A 19985-nucleotide genomic window follows, 5' to 3' on the forward strand; every position below is an offset into this window, starting at 1 on the left:
GTGTTTACATAGCTGAAACCTTGAAAGTTAAAATTCTTAAATGCCCAAGATTTATTGTATACTTACATACCACGTGCTCACCTCTGTAAAGATCTGTGCTCTTAGCAAGGTTAAAAAAAAAGATTTAACGCACTTAATATTAGGAATGTATAAAGACCTGTTTTTCGCCTAAAGATGAAGCGCATCTATGTGTAATCTGTCCAATAGGACCAACTATGATCTGGAAAGAAATAATAACAAAAATATATACCTTAGAAGGATATTTGAAGAATCAAAGGGGTCAATACATATGAGAGAATAAATAAATAATAAAGCACTATATAAATGTTAGTAGATGGTAATGTTAATAGTAAAATATAGTACATTGTATGCCTTAAACTTACATAATGTTATACATCGATTATATCTCAATAAACCTGGGGAAAAACAATAAAATACAGTAGAAATCCTCTCTCATTAGGCTAGTTTGTTAGTTGGCTACTTAGAGAAGTCAGTTAAAGCAAGGAATCCTAAAAAATGATAAATACACATTATAACCATTTTATTTTAATTTAAACCATGTGTAAGTGTAATTCATTCACCGATCCTTTGTATAAGGTCGAGGCCTTATCTTTGAGTTTAGATCTGCTAACTGGAATTCCAGTCTTTCTTCCATAAATCACACCCACATAATGCATCGTTTATGATTACACTTTCTGTTCTTTTAAAATGCAGCAAAAACTTCAACACATATGCAACAATCGGAGAGCAAATTTCTTCTTACTTTTTATAATTGTTTCCAACATTTTACATTTGTTTTGTTCACTCCTAATTTGACAACCAATTTTTTTTTAATTATTTTATTGAGGTCACATTGGTTTACAACATTGTATAAATTTTAGGAGTACATTATTATATTTCAGTTTCTGTATAGACTGTATCGTGTTCACCACCAATAGTCTAGTTCTTATCTGTCACCATACACACGTGCCCCTTTACCCCTTTTGCCCTCCCCCTAGCCCCTTTCCCCTCTAGTAACTACCAATCTGTTCTTTGTCTATGTGTTTGTTTGTTTGTTTGCTTATCTGACACATACAAGTGAAATCATACGGTGTTAGTCTCTCTCTGTCTGACTTATTTCACTTAGCGTAATACCCTCGAGGTCCAGCCATGTTGTTGCAAATGGCACGATTTTTGACAACCAATTTCTGAAAGAACTCGCTTTTCTCACTTTTTTTCAGAGCATTCAACTTAGTTTCTGTAGAAGTAACTCCCCTTTTTTACACTAATACTGTATCTGATTACAGAATATTTAATAACAAATGCACCCAGCATAAGTAAGTTTGGGAACAAACACAACTGACTCTTCGTAAGTAAACAATTTGCCTTGTGGGAGTACAAGTGCACGAGTGTCATCCTGAGAAGCTTACTGGGCACAAACCGTCAGCATACTGGGTACATCAGCCAGGATGTTTTACCAAGGAAACGACAGCACCGGTATATCCATGGGTTAGTTAATTGGACGTTAGTTAAAAGAGTCTTTGCCATATTAGAATTCAGGTCCAAGCATAGCTGACTAAGAAGAAACAGTCTTTAAAATAATTTCCCTGTTACATGTAAATTTACCACCTTTTGTATTTTTCCTCAATCATATATGATATACATTTAGAGACGATGAAGTCAAAGAGTAAAAAAAACATGCAAGAGTATTAAATGAAGCAACAGAAAAGGAATTCAGATGTTTAAGTAGAACACGATAAAATAATCAGAGAACTTGACTCCTGACAACAGAATCTAAATGAGTCCGTGAAAGACACTTTAAGCAAATTACAATAGCCCTATATTAGTTGGAAAAAATTGATGATCCATCTTTAAGACATTCCATTAACAGCATGAAAAAGAAGTTTTCTGAACTATCAATAAATATGTCAGTGCTAGATATCTCCTTGAAAACATTAAACTTAGATTAGCTGTATTCCTTTTGTAATCACAGGGGAGGGGAGGGTGATGTGAGCACTTACTTATTTCACTGGAAACCTGGTTCAGCTTATCCTGAGATCTGCTGATAAGGACAATCTTCATTCCACGCTTTGCTAACTGAAACAATAAAAGAGACACCAAACAGTTGAATCACACCTGTGCATTTCATTTTAAAACAGTTCATTTTAAAACAGAAATTAGATACATTCTCATTTTAAGAAAATCTGACCATATGATAATCCAAATTCAAAAACAAATAAACCCAAGTGTAATGAATGGGCAATCCAAAATGAAGACCTTATAAAAGGATTCCCCAAAGGGTTATCTTTCTAAATCAAGCTAGTATATAAATGTCAAGGGGTTTTAGAAGAAGGAAGACTTTTACTTTTCATTTTGTTTTGAGTTTTTTAAATCATAAGTATCTATTTTATAATTTAAAAATTAGCTTTAAAAAAGTTTTTGTGTCAGACTGGATACATAAAGATCAGAGACTGGCAAAGACAACCAGAGTTAAAATGTTAGGAATTCCTAAAAATAGAATCAATTTTAAAATTTTTATTTAAGCATTATACTTTATGGACAACAAAGACAAACTAAAACAGTTAAATTGGATAAATTAATAAAGAATTTCATGAGGAGGACCTTCTATGTACTTAGCTAGCACTGTGTAAGTGGCAAAGAATGAATAAGATTTAAGGAATGTGAATAAGAATAAGGAATGTGGTTTCTACCCCAGAGACAAATAAATATAGGGGCACAGGAAAAAAAACACTGATATACACAAAACTTTTTAGTGAACTAGTCCAGACAGTATATAAATGAGCAATGAGTTAGGTGCTATGAACTGTAAGTGATTTGGTAAACTAATATTCCGGTCTAAAATCCTGAAGTCAGCTTTTATTAAGTAACGAGTGGTATTGCAAATGAGAAGACATGGAAGAACATTTTTTATAAAAATAACAAAGGTTGGTAATAGTTTGCTAAATTAATCTGCTTTAAAACCACTAACGAACCCATGAGGCCATACTAATAGTCTTTTTAAAAAAATTAACGGGGGAGGAAGGACAAGGAAAAGCTCTTATTTATAGAACAACAGCATCTAATAAATGTAGAATGAAAAATATCATTGGAAAATCACCATTTTTAAACCACCAATAAACCACTGGTTAATAGGTATTAACCAATTTAGGCAAAAAACTGTCAACAGAAACCACTGGGTGAAAAATTGTTGGGAAACGGGAAATTCATACAGTCTCAAAGTATCATCCCACAGATTCCTTATTAATTACAAAGGGGAAAAGGTATCTTTATACTGGAGAATTATGGTAATAGCATCTTAATAAATGATTTATCTTAACATAAAATAATGGAACAAATGGACTTCTTGTGCCTCCTGATAAAATAAACTCAGAAAGATACAATATCACTCGTGTAGCATTCCCGCTAAAAAATGTTTAAGCTGAATCTAATCATGAGGAAACAATAAGACAAATCCAACTTAAGAACGCTTTTGAAAAACAACTTGCCTGGATTTTTCAAAAATGCCAGTGTTATGAAAGATTAAAAAAAGGCTAGAGAATTCTTCCCATCAAGAGACATGACACCTAAATCCAATGTATAATCCTTAACTGGATCTTGGAACCAAAAAACAGAGCTATAAAGGACATTACTGGGACAATTGGGAAACCTGCATATGGGCTGTATATTAAATACATAACAGTACTGTATCAAGTTAAACCACCTATGTGTGACCACTGTATCGTGGTTTAAGGGTGAATGTTCTAGTTCTCAGAAGATTCATGCTGAAGTATTCAGGGGTGAACGGTTATGTTGTCTGTAACACAAATGGTCTAGCCAAAATATAATTATAACAATAAAGTTAAATGTGACAAAATGTTAACAATTGGTGAATCCTGGAAAAGGGTACGTGAGTGTTCACTGTATTCTTCTTGCAACTTTTCTGTAGTTTTGATATTCAAAATAAAAAACTAGAGGCCAGCCCCAGTGGCCTAGTGGTTAAGTTCTACACGCTCTGCTTCAGCGGCCTGGGGTTCAGTTCCTGGTTGCAGACCTACACCACTCGTCTGTCACGGTTGTGGACCTATACCACTTGTCTGTCTGGCCATGCTGTTGTGGTGGCTCATATACAAAAAGAGGAAGATTGGCAACAGATGTCAGCTCAGGGCGAATCTTCCTCAGCAAAAAAAATATATAAAAATTTAAAAACTGGGAAAACAAAGGAGGATTAAAAAAAAAAAAACCCTTTGAGAATGACAAATGAGAGATTCAATGGATCTGCCAGGAGCTTCATCACAATTGGGCAATATCATAGGCTGTGGGTGCCTTCGCAGAACTGGAAGGCAGGGAAGTCACCATAAGAGTACTGCCAAGGTTCCTGCTTTGTACAATGCTCTTCAAACTATCATGGTTTCCTATCCTTTAATTACATTACAGAGAATTTGAATCCTTTGCCTGTGTCTGTCAACACCTGTCAAGCACAGTCCTTCTTATGAAAATGAAGTCACGGACTAGCCTGGAAATGTAACCACTACATAATAATATACTCACCTTTTGGAAAATAGCTCAAAACAATTAACTTTAAAAACTGAGGACTGTCCATACTTACATAATATAAAATAAAATTACACTAAATTTTTCACAATTCCAACTTACCAGGATAGAAAGTTTTATACTCAGTTTGCATAAAAATGTGTTTTAGAATTGTGTTTGTTTAAGCAAATATAGTATTTCTGACAACATAGAAACAATATGTACGTCTGTTATACTACGTAACATTATATTTTGTTTTTGACTTCAAAAATCAAAACTACTATAAGAGATCATTTCATATTTGTTCTTATATTTTTATACCAAAAAGAAAGGTCTTGAAAATGACCTACCTCTTCTGCATATGATTTTCCAATTCCATCAGTACCACCTGTGACAACTGAGAAAAGAAAAAAAGTAACAGTTTAGTTTAAGAACTACAGTGAAGAACTGACCATGTTAGGACCCACCAATTAGACATAAGGGGACCTGCAGATACTTTAATGTAATAGAGCAATATCAGTGGTTCTAATTTACGACTGGATACCCATCACAACGGCTAAAGTTAAAGAGTACAATACCAAGTGTTGACAAGGATGTGAAGCCACCGGAACTCTCAGACATTGCTGGTGGCGCTGTATTTCCAAAATACAATCATTTTGGAAAAATTATTTGGCATTATTTCCAGAACTAAACATATGCCTACCCTACGACCTAGCAATTCCCAAGAGGTACGAATGCATCACGTTTACCAAAAGAATGTCCACGGTAACTTTATTTATGCATAGTAGGTAAATGCCCAAATATTAAGTTACAGGAAAACGAGAAAGTAAATTGAGGAATATTCATACAATGGAATACTAAATAGCAATAAAAATGAACTACTGATATATGTAAAACATAAGCAAATTTCCCAGACATTATGTTGTGTGAAAAAAGACATAAAAGTGTATAAGCTGTTATGATTCCATTTATCAAGTTCAAAAAAGGGCAAAACTAATCTATGACGATTAGAATAGAATATTGGTTACCTCTGGGTAAGAGGGTAGATGACAGGGAAAGAAATTAAGTGAAGCTTCAGGTGGAGGAAATATTCTATGCCTTGATTTGGGTACGTGTGTGTGGCACACTTATGTACACACATACTATATCTGTTATACCTTAATAAACTAACTTTTTAAAATTATGAGTAGTAAAAAAATTGAATAAGATCTATTTCTTCTATGTGAAAGCATATTTTTCTTATAAGCTCAAAAACCTTATACACTAGAAACATTTGAAAATTATAATGAGTCAGGCTACACCATACTATCTTATCTCCGAAACACCAAAATTATGTTTGTTAACAAATTCAGGACATGGCTGTCTGCTCCAAAAGGTTAGGGGATGCTCTCCCCAAACTTCTCTGACTATGCATTTTTCCAAACCATTTACAGATTGTGGAAAACAAGTTATGCTGTAAAGTAGGATTTTCTTTCATTCGTCCTAAAACCACTTCTTTCAAATTACAAGAGGTGGCCTCCACTTTCACTATTCAGAAATACAGCAAACACATCCATATTCTTCCCAGCCACGTCTTCCATCACCTCATAGATTTTCATCACGTTCCTGCTCAGCCTTCCTCTTTCGAGCTTTAAAAACTTCTTTAGAATAAAAAGTCAGGGGCTGGCCCAGTGGCCTAGTGGTTAAGCTCACGCACTCCTCCTTGGCAGCCCAGGTTCACAGGTTCGGATCTCAGGCACGGACCTACGCACCGCTTATCAAGCCATGCTGTGGCAGCGTCCCACATATAAAGTAGAGGAAGATGGGTACAGATGTTAGCTCAGGGCCAATCTTCCTCAGCAGAAAGAGGAGGATTGGCAACAGATGTTAGCTTAGGGCTAATCTTCCTCACCAAAAAAACAAGTCAAACATATCCAAAAATAAAGAGAACAGTGTAACAAACTCCCATGTACCTATGACCTAGCCTCACTGCTTATCAACCTGAGCTTAATCTTGCTTCATCTATACCCCCAGCAGCTTCCTCCTACCTCAAGCTATTTTGAAACAAATCCCAAACATCTTATCACTTCATCATAAGTATTTCAGAACATATGTTATTAAAAACAACCACAATACCGTTACCACATTCCTAAAATGTAAATAAAAATTCCTTGGCATCAAATATTTAATCAGTATACAAATTTCCTCAAATATTTCAAAAAACTTGTAAGAATTTGGTCAAGTCCATCTATGTTTATTTAATCCCCATCTCTCTCTCTCTCCCCTCATCCTCCCTTCTCCCTTCCCCACCTCCATGATTTGTTGAATCATGTTGAATCATGTTTATACTTTCCCCGCCTGGCATTTGCTGATTGCATTCCCCTGATGTCATTTAACATGTTCTGTCCCCTAGTGGTTGGCTATAAAGATACTTGATAAAATTCAGGTTTGATTTTTTGGTAAGAATACTTCATAAGTGATACTGCATATTTACATGGGAAGGCACATGTCTGGTTACCTTTCTTTTTGTTTTATTAGCAGCCATGGATGATCACCACTGAGATACATTATCTCATTAGACATTGCAAAACGGTGAATATTTGAATTCTATCATTCCATCTTCATTTATCAGTTGGAATATTTCCATAGAGAAATGACTCCTCGTTAGTTATTTGGTTACAATGATATAAGTTTGCACAGGAAGACAAGATGTTTGATTTTTTTCTCCTTTATTTACCAGTTTTCAAAATAAATTGCTTCCCTCGCATCTTCCAAAGGTAACCCATGTGTTTTTATCATTGTGGTTTTGTTTACAAGAATATTATTAACAAAGAATTTAAACGTTTGTGGTAGAACCCTTCTATATGAAATTAAGCATCAGGGCCGGCCTTGTGGCTTAGCGGTTAAGTGCGCACGCTCCGCTGCTGGTGGCCCAGGTTCGGATCCTGGGCGCGCACCAACGCGCCACTTCTCCGGCCATGCTGAGGCCGCGTCCCACATACAGCAACTAGAAGGATGTGCAGCTATGACATACAACTATCTACTGGGGCTTTGGGGGGAAAATAAATAAATAAATAAAATCTTTAAAAAAAAAAAAGAAAAGAAATTAAGCATCAGATACAAGTTCCTCCAACATCATGATCAATGGTGCATTTCTGTAACTTTTCATCTCCTGAGTATTTCGGAGGCGTGGGGACCCAAATTTTATACTGTATTCCTGTTACTGATTCACTAAGGTTTCACATACAAAGGATAAACATTTTCTAATTGCTTCCAATTCTCTCCTTTTCCTTCTATTTGTGATAAACTTTTCTGCTCTCTCCAAGATCCCCAGAACTGGGGCCAGCCCGGTGGCGTAGTGGTTAAGTTTGGCGAACTCTGCTTCAGTGGCCCAGGATCACAGGTTCAGATCCTGGGTGTGGACATAAACCACTTCTCAGCCATGCTGTGGGAGCAACTCACATACAAAACAGAGGGGGACTGTCATGGATGTTAGCTCAGAGCTAATCTTCCTCAAGCAAAGAAAAAAGAGGAAGATTGGTAACAGATGTTAGCTCAGGGTGAATCTTTCTCAGCAGAAAAAAAAAAGATGCCTAGAACCGTTCCTCTTCCTTCAAAGCCTTTGTTCAAGCTCCACCAACTCCACTGTTCCAGATCACTTCAGACAAAAGAAACCTCTCTCTCCTCTGAACTCCCACAGCCCTTTACATGCACTTCTGTTATGGCACTCACCACTCTCTACTTTGAATTATATTTCCTTACATGTACATGTCTTAATTCTTCTACCAGATTCCAGGCTCCTTGCTATGTGTACTGAGCACAGGATAGGAGCTCAGCACACATTTGCTGAATGTATGAATGATGCCCAGCACTTAGTGGGTCTTAGTGCAAACACACAAGACTTAGACTGAGAACCTGGTTTCTCAAAGTTCTTGACTTTACAAGTATCTTACCTTACACTCTCCTAACCTATCTGCCACTCATCTATTTACAGAGCCTCTGATACCTCGATTATTCTGTTTCTTTTCTACAACTGCAGAGCAAACAAATCCTATGTATGATTACATACAATGAAATCAATGGCAATATGATTTCCCGGATTAGGGGCTTAAAAATCCCTTAATAAGAAAATGTTCAAGAATTCAACTACAATAAAGTCATTCCATATAATGCATCTCGAATTTTTGGCTACAATGTAGCTATTTCAAAATACAGCTGACTCAGTGGGTGCATGTGGTGTTTTTAAAATTGCCAACCCCAGGCTGACCTAAACCAGTAGACCACACTTTAAGAAGCCCAGAACATGCCAGGTCTAGAGATTAGAAAATCTGCCTAATGGATACCAAGTCTTCCTTTTCCAGATCCTCCGGTTTTTTGAGTTTGTGGTGGACAGTGTCAGAGCACCAACCACTTCCTCCCTTCCAGCACAGAGGTATTCAGTCAATCCTCTCTTGCCAGGAGTGTTATCTGCTGTCAGCTCACAAGTGAGCGTCTCCCAGGAACTGCCCTCAGCCAAAGGGAGCTGCCCTGACCAAGGTGACAGCCCCTCCCCTGGGCGGTACATATCAAATGAATGACCCACATTCGGGACAAAGCTCCCACTCTCTTCCCTCACTTCGGCATCTCTGAAGGGCCATCCCACCTTCAGAACTTCCCGTGGGATCAGCTGTGACCTCTGCTACATCTGTACCTCTCCCTCTGCCCTACTTTGATTCTTTTGTTCCTTTATTCCTGTGAGCCCCCCCAGTACACCCCACGCACACGAGTCTCAATGTCCAAGTCTGTTTCCTCATGAACTACTGAGAGCCTAAAGTCAAGCTCCCTTCTTTTTTAAGTGGTTTTATTTATATCTAAGTAATACATGCATTTAGGTTAAAAAGGAAAATAGTTATAAAAGGTTTGAAATTAAAAACAACAGTACCTTACCCCATCCTTCTACACCTTCCTATTCCGTCCCCAGAAGAAACCAGTTTCCTTGCTTTAGTTGTTTTTCCTTATGTTTACATTCACATTCTAAATCCTGTGCTTACACTGTTATCTCCTGGTCAGCAATGTTTATATTACTTGTTGACTTATTACAGTTGATGGGAACTCCCACTCCCTTTTTATTTTCTCCATCCTTCCAATGAAGTCATATCACAAGGTTCTGTCAACAGTCAGTGTTTATGTTACTGCAATACTGCAACTCAACTCTGACATTAACCATCCAGAGTTAGTACAGATCCCACCAGTTAAGGGCATGGTCCCCAGCAAAAGTGCCCACACTTCCGGCACAGTTAAGGGCATGGTCCCCAGCAAAAGTGCCCACACTTCCGGCACCAGCCACAAGTTCAGAAGTCCCAGGCCAGCCACTCTTCTGACTGACTGGCTACAAAATCCAGGGTCCTCACAACTCCTCAGGTTCAATAATTCACTAGAACGCCTCAGAGAACTCAGGATAACTTACAATGCATGATTACAGTTTTATAATAAAAGATACAAATCAGGACCAACTAAATGAATAGCCAGCCACATGGGGAGGGTCCTGTATGCAGAGCTTCCATGCCTCTCTCAAGCAGGGCATGTCACCCTCCCAGCACATCAATGGGTTCACCAACTAGGAAGCTACACCAAGCTTCAGTGTCCAGAGTTTTTATTGGGTTTCTTTACAAAGGCAGGGTTGATTGAATCATCGGCCACGTGACTGAACTGAATCTCCAACCCCCTTTCCCTTCCCCGAAGTTGAGAGGTTGAGCTGATGTCGAATGACTCAAAGCCCCAGTGTTATGGTCGGTCTTTCTGGCAGGACCAGCCCCCATCTTGAAGCCATCTAGGGTCCCACCATGAGTCATCTCATTACCATAAACTATCAGGGCCCACCATGAATAACAAAGACACTCCGATCCCTCAGGAAATTCCAAGGATTTATTAGATTGTCCCTCCCAGGAACCAGGGGAAAAGGCCAGTCAAATTCTTTATTACAACAATTATTGTGGCTAGATAAATATATTATTCACTACTGAACCAAACAGTCTAGTATAATTACATTTCCTTTCCTGGTCCACATTTTTCTTTACCTGAAGTTACAACTGCCTTTTATTCCATCTGCATAGTTTTCTTTTTAAATCTTCCCCTATTCTCTAACAGCCTCTCAATACAATTTTCTACACAATCAGCCCCATCAATTTGTTCTATTCTTTCTTTCCCTTAGAGATCACTTTCCTTAGTACTTCCAGCTTTTATCCTGCTCCGACCTGGAATGGCTACTGTGGGGGAAGAGGGAGAATCCCCCTCTGCCCTTTCCCTAAGGTTCTTCTGGCTGGCCAAAAAATTAACAAGACAGGTTAGCAGGAGAAAATAATACCAAGTTTAATAACATGTATACATGAGAGAAACCAGGGACACTGTGTTTCTCAACACAATAGCAGAAATTCTCGTCTTAAATACCATGCTCAGCTAAGGACAAAGGAGGATGTTAGGGGTGGGGGGAGTCAGTTCCAGGAGATTACCACTAAAGCACAGTAAATAGGAGTAAGGTTATTATGCAGATTTAAGGCCTCACTTTCCACATTGATAAGTTTCTAGAAATGAGGTGATCCCCCCTCTTCCCAACACAGAGAGGCAGATACCTTTACAAATGGAGGTTTCCCTTATAAATGTAAATGTTTGTCTGGCAACTCCTTGCAGGGCCACCCAGAGAATGTGGCCAGAGAGACAGAACTTCCGATAAAATGGGCTTGTTGGTGCCTTTTCTTTTGTAACATCTATTCTACGTTATATTACAGCCATCAGATAGAAGATCTATTCCAGGAAGGAGTTACTATGTCAAATTCTTTAGGCAGTTAGTAGGGGAGGTCAAATGTCCATCAGAGAAAACAATCAAGATAAAGAGATATATTTCAGGGTGGCCAAATCTTGATCTCCCACACTACTTTGCTGCACAGTTGTTATTCTAGAATATAATCTTGGGAATTCCAGTGGCCTCTCTCTCCTGTGTTGAAGCTCTTATTTCCTAGATCTTATTCTACTCCCCCATTATGGAGCACATCTGCCAGTAGCTTCCTAAGAATGGATGCATGAAGACACATTTTTGTAAACATTTAAAAAAATTTTTTTACTTTAGAATAGTTTTAGCCTTACCAAAAAAATGTGAAGACAATACAGACTGTTACCTATACTCCAAGCCAGTTTCTCCTATCACTAACATCTTATATTATGGTATAGTATGGTACATTTGTCATGAACCAATTTTGACACATGATTAAACAAAGTTCATATTTTTTTCAGATTTTCTTGTTACTGAATGTTCTTCTTCTGTTCTAGGATGCCATCCAGAATATCATATTAAATTTACTTGTCAAGTCTCTTCATGTGACAGTGTAAGAGATAAATTTTTTGATTGTGTATATCTTTTTTTTTAAGTCTATATTCTAACCTCACACATAATAGTTTAACCAGGTACAGAATTCTAAGCAGGAAACCATTTTCAACAAAAAATTGAAGTCAACTCTCCATTGTCTTCTAGCATGCTTAAAAAGTATTTCACCTTAAAAGCCATGATCTTCAATTCTGGACATTTTCTTCTATTAATTCTTTGATAATTTCTTCCCCACACTTTTCTCTTTTTTCTCTTTCTAGAATTACTGTTAATCAGAATTTGGACTTAACATTTTCTCCATTAATCTTATTTTTCTTTTGTCCTATTTTCCTGGAAATTTCTTCAACTTTTATCTCCCAAACTTTCTATTGACTTTTTAAATTTAGGTTGTCCCTTTTTTAATTTTGAAGAGCTCTTCTCTATTCTGATTGCTCTTGCTCTCTTGTTTTAAACAGCATCGTGTCCTTATAGATCCCTTATCTTCTCTCATCTCTGAGGACATTAATTAGACTTTGTTTATATATTTACCTTTTCTTCTACTCTTTATATTGTTTCCTCTAAATCCCTTTTGATTGTTTTGGTCTGTCTCATCTTGGAGGCATTGAAATGGCAATTAATAGGTTGGGTGATCACACTGTGACCCTCCTATAGGGTAAACAATGGGCAAGCCAGCTTTTTTATTGGGGAAATCCACAAAACTCAGTATCTGTCTTTTCTCTGGGACCTTTCAGTAACTCTTAAGAAGCAGTTCTCAATTTCCAGTCTTCTGACTGCTACGTAGTTGGGCAGTTTGTAGACTTTTTACTCAACTCCTGTCCTCAGTCAGGTATCTCTGCCCTCTTCTGTGGCCAATTTCCCTGAGTCTCAAGCACATCTGGCTCAGTGCCCTCCCCCACCCCTGTGTTTTTAGGTACCTGATACTTCCTCTTCCTGTGCTTTTCTGGGGTCCAAGGGCAAACCTGCTTGCTTCCCAATGGTGGACCCGCTGTGAGTACTCAGGCGTCTGCTCCGTGAAGTCAGTTACCACTCTTCTACCTTCATTTGCTGTGATGGGGGATGAGGGATTTCAGAAGTTTCCTAGTTTCATCAAAATGGAGCTTTCTGTTTCTCATTGTCCTAATTTTTAGAGAGGATTTCCAAGAGAAAAGGGCTAGAGATACTGTTACTTGGTCATTTTAAAACTGGAAGTTCTCCACGGTTCCTCTTAAACATATTATACTACAGTAGACTAACTTTCTTTGAGAATGAGATAGTAAATGCACTTCTCAAAAACATTTGGCTTTATGCTCCCAGCAAGAATATTTTTTCCTATCATCTCCTGTTATTAACTATCAAATTTAAATCAAACTAACAGTTTTTACAAACTACAATGTGCGTGACTATCGAGAATACAACGATATATAAGATCCACTCTCGATATTAGGTGTTCTATAAATCACTCATTTCGTGGTTAGGACTTTAAATATTAAGCAGAAAAAATATGACTTTAAATTGTATAAATATTTAAAAATTTAGCCTCTGATCTTTTTAGATAGATAAAAATATCACTTTTCCATATTCTAATAATTCTCAAAACCAAATCCAACACAGTTACATGTAAGTCAAATATTGCCTCACAAGTAAATTTCTTCAGAGAAAACAGAAAAGTATAAAAATCATTTTTTATAGGCACAAAGAAATAAAAAATAAAAGGGGAAACCCAGAGCTTCTCTTAGTCATCTCTATAAGCACCACTGTATTTCTACAATAATCAGAGTCATCTATAACGGCTGGGCAATGGAAGATCAAGTATCATTTCTCCATCCAAAGAGATGACAAATTCTTTAGTTCTCTAAGTCATATAGTAGGTAATGTGTTTGCAATAATGTACAAACATGACCAAGTCATCTGTCAAACTTCAGTCAATTTTAAAAGTTTTACTCAATGCAAAAAAAATGTTTAATTTGTTTAAGACATAAAGGATGGGGACAAGTATTATCCTGTTTTTGCTTTTAAAGATATATTCTTTGCTTTAAAGCTACATATCTTCCAACAGTAGTAGCAGAGATAGCAGCTCGTTGGATAGAAAAATTCCTCAATCAAGCTCAATTATCTTTTATTTTTATAAAATAATAGTGTGGGGCTGGCCCTGTGGCTTAGTGGTTAAGTGCGCGCACTCTGCTACTGGCGGCCCGGGTTCGGATCCCGGGCGCGCACTGACGCACCGCTTCTCCGGCCATCCTGAGGCCACGTCCCACATACAGCAACTAGAAGGATCTGCAACTATGACATACAACTATCTACTGGGGCTTTGGGGGGAAAAAAAAAGGAGGAAGATTGACAATAGATGTTATCTCAGAGGCGGTCTTCCTCAGCAAAAAGAGGAGGATTGGCACGGATGTTAGCTCAGGGCTGATCTTCCTCACAAAAAAAATAAAAATAAAAATAAAAAAAAATAATAGTGTGATTCTCACTATTAAGATGATACCATCTTGTCTGGGGAGTCAACTCTTCCTCATTAATTTTAGGAACCTAATCAAAGCATACCATCTTATTTATTTATTTATTTATTTATTTTTCCCCCCCAAAGCCCCAGTAGCTAGTTGTATGTCATAGTTGCACATCCTTCTAGTTGCTGTATGTGGGACGCCGCCTCAGCATGGCTGGAGAAGCGGTGCGTCGGTGCGCGCCCGGGATCCAAACCCCGGCTGCCAGCAGCAGAGCGTGCGCACCTAAACGCTAAGCCACGGGGCCGGCCCGAAAGCATACCATCTTAAATCAAAAGTCTTTTGGTGGTTGTTTCTGGGGTGTTAGAGAAAGACGGGAAAGAGATTACTATTTTTTATTCTTCTTACTGTTGATATTTTTTAACTATGTGCGTGTATTACCTTTCTAAAAAAGTCCTTTCCTACTACGAATAGAAAGATGGTGTAAACTGAGCCAGCAGACTCTTCATCTATTCTAGTTTCCCAAAATTCAGTCTAGCATTGCTGAAATCAGTATTTTCCAAGGTCACTTAATATTTTCTTAAAACTGAATTTCTCAAAATAAAATTAAATAGAAAACAATTACTTGATTACTATTTACTTAATTATTTGATTATTATAAAAGGCCACCAGTTCTAATGAATATATAGTATTAATGTAAAATATGTATAAATGTATATATATATAAAACTATTAACATTTTAAAATATTCATCAATGTAGTACCTAAGATCATCTCTTGGTTTGTGTTTTGGGAAACACTGATCTAGGCTCTACGTCCCTGATATACCCCACCTTGCAATGAAAACCAAATGAAACAAAGATCAGCTCCCAAATCATCCAAACTAGAAGTACTGCTTGTTTTTTGTGGTTCTTAAAATGAAAACATTAAGCACTCACAGCCACACTGAAGTAAGATGCAAGGTGCAAAAACAACCCTGGGGACCCATCCATCTTATGTTATCTGCACATCTGGGCCAGAGCCTGCTAACTGTCTTCCTCAATATCCAGTCTTCCCTACCTTCTTTGCAGCAGTCGTGGCCAGGAATACAGAATCTATCTTCCAACCTCCCTAGCAGCTACGTGTGGCCACGCGATTAAATTCTGTAAATAAAATGCAAGCAGTGTTGTGAGGGACTTTGAGAAAGGCTGCTTAAAGGAGTTTTGACTCAGCAGGGAGAGGCCCCTTTTGCCCTTCATCTAGCCAATTCAAAAGTGATGGCTGTAGTGCCAGCAGTCGTGACCATGAAGTAACCTTGAAGGTAGAAGCCATGGGCTGAGATGATGGAACATACAGGAGTCACGGTGCCTGACGACTCCATGAAATTACCATGCCACTTGTTCTTAACCAATCATTTCTTTCTCTACTGCTTATCACAGAGAATTAAGCATATACAAAAATTCTAGTCTTCTTTAAATTGGGTGAAAAATAAACTTCTATATTGTTAAAGTCACTAGGCCCAGAAAAGCAAGAATAAGCTGTCAGTAAAGTAAATTATTAAAACAGGATATTTAGTATTCGTATCATTATAAGAATATCTGCTCAAGGTCCTTCATTGATATTATCCAGTTAATTCTCATAACGCTGTCACCCCAGTCTAAGCCATCATCCCAACACACAAGGACTCATACAAGGAACTTTTCAGTTCCTCCTCACTCAACTCATGCTATACATAGTTAAGAATTATCTTTCTCAAACACCATTTTTATGATCTCATTCTTCTGTCAAGAAGTGACAATGTTTCCCTATTGCCAATTATATAAAACCTGAAACAAATCCACTCACTTCTCCCCACTGCCACCACCATCACTCATCTCCCACATGAGCTACTGCAACAGCCTTCTAACTCATTTGCCTGTTGCCATTCTTACTCCTCTCCAGTTCACTCTCCACACCGCAGCCAAAGTGATGGCTCAAAAGGGGAAATCTGACATCACTTCCCTGCCTAAAACCTGTCAATGGCTTCCCATTACCCTTACTCTTTACAAGCTCTTTCATGAGCTAAGCTTTCCTCCCATCACTTCCCTCCTTCCACTCGCTGCCCTGGTCATGCTGAAATTCTTCCAGGTGCTCCAAGCTAACATGCTCTCTCTTCACAATGTCTCCTCTACTCCCAATTTCACTCCAACCAGTGTCTCCCTCCCATCCTTGAGGTCTTCACTTGAACATCTCCTCTCCCATTAAGCCTCCCTTGACCTCTAGACTAACAGGATTTCATAGCTCTCCACCCCTATAACACCCCTTACATCCCCTTCATAACACTCATCATATAGGTTTCCATAAGGGTCTGTCTGGGTCACCACAGTCTAACTGCTAGCACAGTGCCTGCCATAAAGCAGACGATTAATGAGGTTTTGCTGGATGAATGAATGAGTGAATGAATAAAAGGAGATTATGAATGGAAAACCAGCCTCTTATGACACTACCCACTACTTTATCCACTCTTTTTTTAGAAATAATGCCCAATCACCTACTGTATACAACCCCATATACTCTTCAATCCCTCTCAACATGAAGAATCGGTGATCTAAAATAAAATTTAAGAAATTTAACAGAGAGAAGTTTAACTTTGTTTATGATGAACCTATAGATATACATTTTCAAAGGATTCTGAGGCTGTCCTTGAAAAGAGGTGATTTTCAGTGCTACAGAGAACTACTTCACATAACATGCCAGGGTGGATATGGAGTGAACAACCCAAAGCAGGATGAGGGGAAGGGGAGTTGAACCATTTGGGTTTAGTAAAGCATGCCAAATTACCAAAGCAGTGACAGCCCACTGTTCTTGTCATTAAGATGTGCTTCTCCAATTAACACTGGGTGTTCTCAGATTCCATTATGCTATGGAGTAAGTGGATAAGTTAAGGTAGTTTTCGACAATACACAGAAAAAAGCTACAGGTATCACTCATAACCCAATAGCCTTAGGTATTATGACAGCCAGGAGCAGAATTGAGGCAGAGGAAGGAAAGAAGGGAGGGGGGAAAAAAGGAGACAAAAAAAGGCTTATGTCTTCATATATAAATATAACACCAGGACCCAAATTTGCAAGCCTTTGAGAAGATGGAAACTGACAGCTATAAAGAATATCCCAACTTGGCATCCAGAAGTGTCTAGCTTGTTACAGATTATATAAAATACTGGCAACTGACCAGGGCTGAGCGTCCAGATTTTATACAGTCAACAAAAATGCTTTAGCTTGCGTAGGCTAAAAATATTCTACTCTTTTTGTCCTCGACTTGCTAGGAACAGATATTTTTAGTAAGAACCCAATCAACCTTATCAAAATGAAACATCAAAAATAGACTAGAGAACACTGGAAGCAAACACGCTATTTTTAGCTCTTCGTCTATTCCCTGCCACTACCCACCAAATTCTGCCTGCAGAGCCCATGCATAAGAGCTTAGTTATTCCAGGCAGGTCCCTTCTCCTGACCCTTTCTTTTCCCCTTGAACACCTGAACGCAGAAAACACTCGACTGATTAAAGATTAATACTGCAGCAAACCATGACAGCTGCCTTTCCTGAGTGCTTTTGAGGGGTGGAGAGAATAGTAAATGACAAGAGAGCTCGCATCAGTCTTCCTCCTGGGGATCTATTACATGGAAAGAAAATTGCTATTTCAATTCACTTTTGTGGCTAAAAATAGCAGTCTCAATTGATTCAAGCAAACAGGGAAGGGCTTAGCAGTGCTGAATTTAGAAACCACTGAAGTCCTGGAGAGCAAATGCTAACTGAGTCTAACACATGCCAGCTCATATTTAACAAAGAACAAAGAAGAGAAGCGTGCAGGCTGTGAGTTAATACAACAGCAGCAACTGCCTGCATTTTTATTAAAGAGAAGCAGAGAAGGTGATGCAAAATAAGAAAAGACAACTGTAACTTGTTCTCCTAATCATATTTTAATAAAACATAATTTTACAGGAAAAAAAATCAGGTTGTGCATAAACCCAGACATTGTGGGCATTTCTCGCAACATCCTGGTTTGGGGGAGCACACGTTGTTTTTCAAGCACAGTTTATTACTCTAGAAAGAAAATGCCCAATTTACAAATGTGCTGTCCCAAATGAAAAGCCCTTTGTCCCACTCTCTCACCCTCCCCTCCTCTTCTCTTGACCCAACCAAATACTACACACAGTTAAATAGACTGCCACTTAAAAAACTAACAAACAGCATTCAAAGCACCTAGAATAGATGCTTTGTTCAGAAGCATCAGTTCAGAATAGAGCAAAGGAACTGTGAAAAGCAGGATCCGCTCAAGGCGGCTAACCCCCTGGGCCACCTTCCAGGCAAGGCCATGTAATGCCTTCTGGTGGCACCAAAACCCAAAAATATCTTCTGCCTGATTTTTTCACTTTACTTGGTTAACTGAAAGCCTTTCCAGATAATGATTCATTTCGGTTAATGCCACATCCTCTTTTAAAAATGCAAACCCTTGTATAAGACTTAAAAGGCTATCGCTCTTGGGCCTCAGTGGATTCAAACTGCTTTGTGGCTTCCTTTGGGATTACCCAAAATGTGAGGGTGACATGGAAGTGAGAGTAGGAGTTCTGACTGGGAACAGCGTTACTACTTCTGGATCACAGGCCTAATAAGACACCACAGTGGAAGGACTCTGGGCTTTTACTACTTTAGTACAAAGGGAGTATGTGCAGTGGTTAAGAACAAGGCCGCGAAAGCCAAACCAGCGAGGTCTAAGTCTAGGTTCACATGCCAACTCTGCCATCTATCAGAGGCTAGTTAACCCCTACTGTCTCGGCTTCTTTATTTGTAAAGTGAAGACGACAGCACTATCTGTCCCATAAAGTCATTGTAAAGATTTGATAAAATAATGTTAATAATAGTACCCATCGTACTGGATTGTTTGAGAATTAAATGGGACAATGTATATAACGTACTTAACAAGGGACTTGGCACATAGCAAATTCTCAATAAACGTCAGCAAGAGCGAGGAGTACTAGAAAGTGGAGGGGGTTTAGAAAGGAAAATTAAAAAGCTACTAAGGTTAGCTATGACACCAAAAGTATAAGCAACAAAAGAAAAAATAGGTAAGTTGGACTTCATCAAAACCAAAATTTTTTCGTACAAAGGATACTATCAAGAGAGTGAAAAGACAACCAAAGAATGGGAGAAAATATCTGCAAATCATATATCTAATAATGGTCCAGTATCTAGAATACATAAAGAACTCCTACAACTCAACAACAAAAGACAACCAAATATTAAAATGGACAAAGGACTTGCATAGATATTTATCCAAAGATACACAAACGTCCAACAAGCACATGAAAAAATGTTCAACATCATTAGGGAAATGCACATCAAAACTACAGTGACTAATTTGGCCATAAATTTTTAAAAAGAAATGGAAAATAACAAGTGTTGGTGAGGATGTGGAGAAATTGGAGCTCTTGTACATTACTGGTGGGAGTGTAAAATGGTACAGTTGCTGAGGAAAGCAGTTTGGTGGTTCCTCAAAAAGATAAACATAGAATTACTATGTGATCCATTAATTCCACTCCCAGGTACATATACTCAAAAGAATTAAAAACAGGTATTCAAACAGAAACTTGTACATGAATGTTTGTAGCAGCACTATTCACAATAGCCAAAAGTGGAAACAACCCAAATGTCCATCAACAGTTGAATGGATAAACAAAATGTGAACTATCCACACA

General features: G+C 38.1%; 1 protein-coding gene across 1 annotated transcript in view; it reads right to left on the bottom strand.

Moving 5' to 3' along the window:
- The window catches only part of HSD17B12 (hydroxysteroid 17-beta dehydrogenase 12), a 149209-nt gene that overhangs the window by 94889 nt on the left and 34335 nt on the right, over positions 1 to 19985 (bottom strand). The window contains exons 2-3 of the mRNA XM_058527111.1: positions 4860 to 4906; positions 2001 to 2076 (exon numbers count right to left, since the gene is read on the bottom strand). Coding sequence (XP_058383094.1) covers positions 2001 to 2076; positions 4860 to 4906 — 123 coding nt within the window. The remainder of the gene's footprint in view (positions 1 to 2000; positions 2077 to 4859; positions 4907 to 19985) is intronic.

This window comes from Diceros bicornis, chromosome 31 (assembly GCF_020826845.1).
Source record: "Diceros bicornis minor isolate mBicDic1 chromosome 31, mDicBic1.mat.cur, whole genome shotgun sequence".
Classification (NCBI taxonomy): domain Eukaryota; kingdom Metazoa; phylum Chordata; class Mammalia; order Perissodactyla; family Rhinocerotidae; genus Diceros; species Diceros bicornis.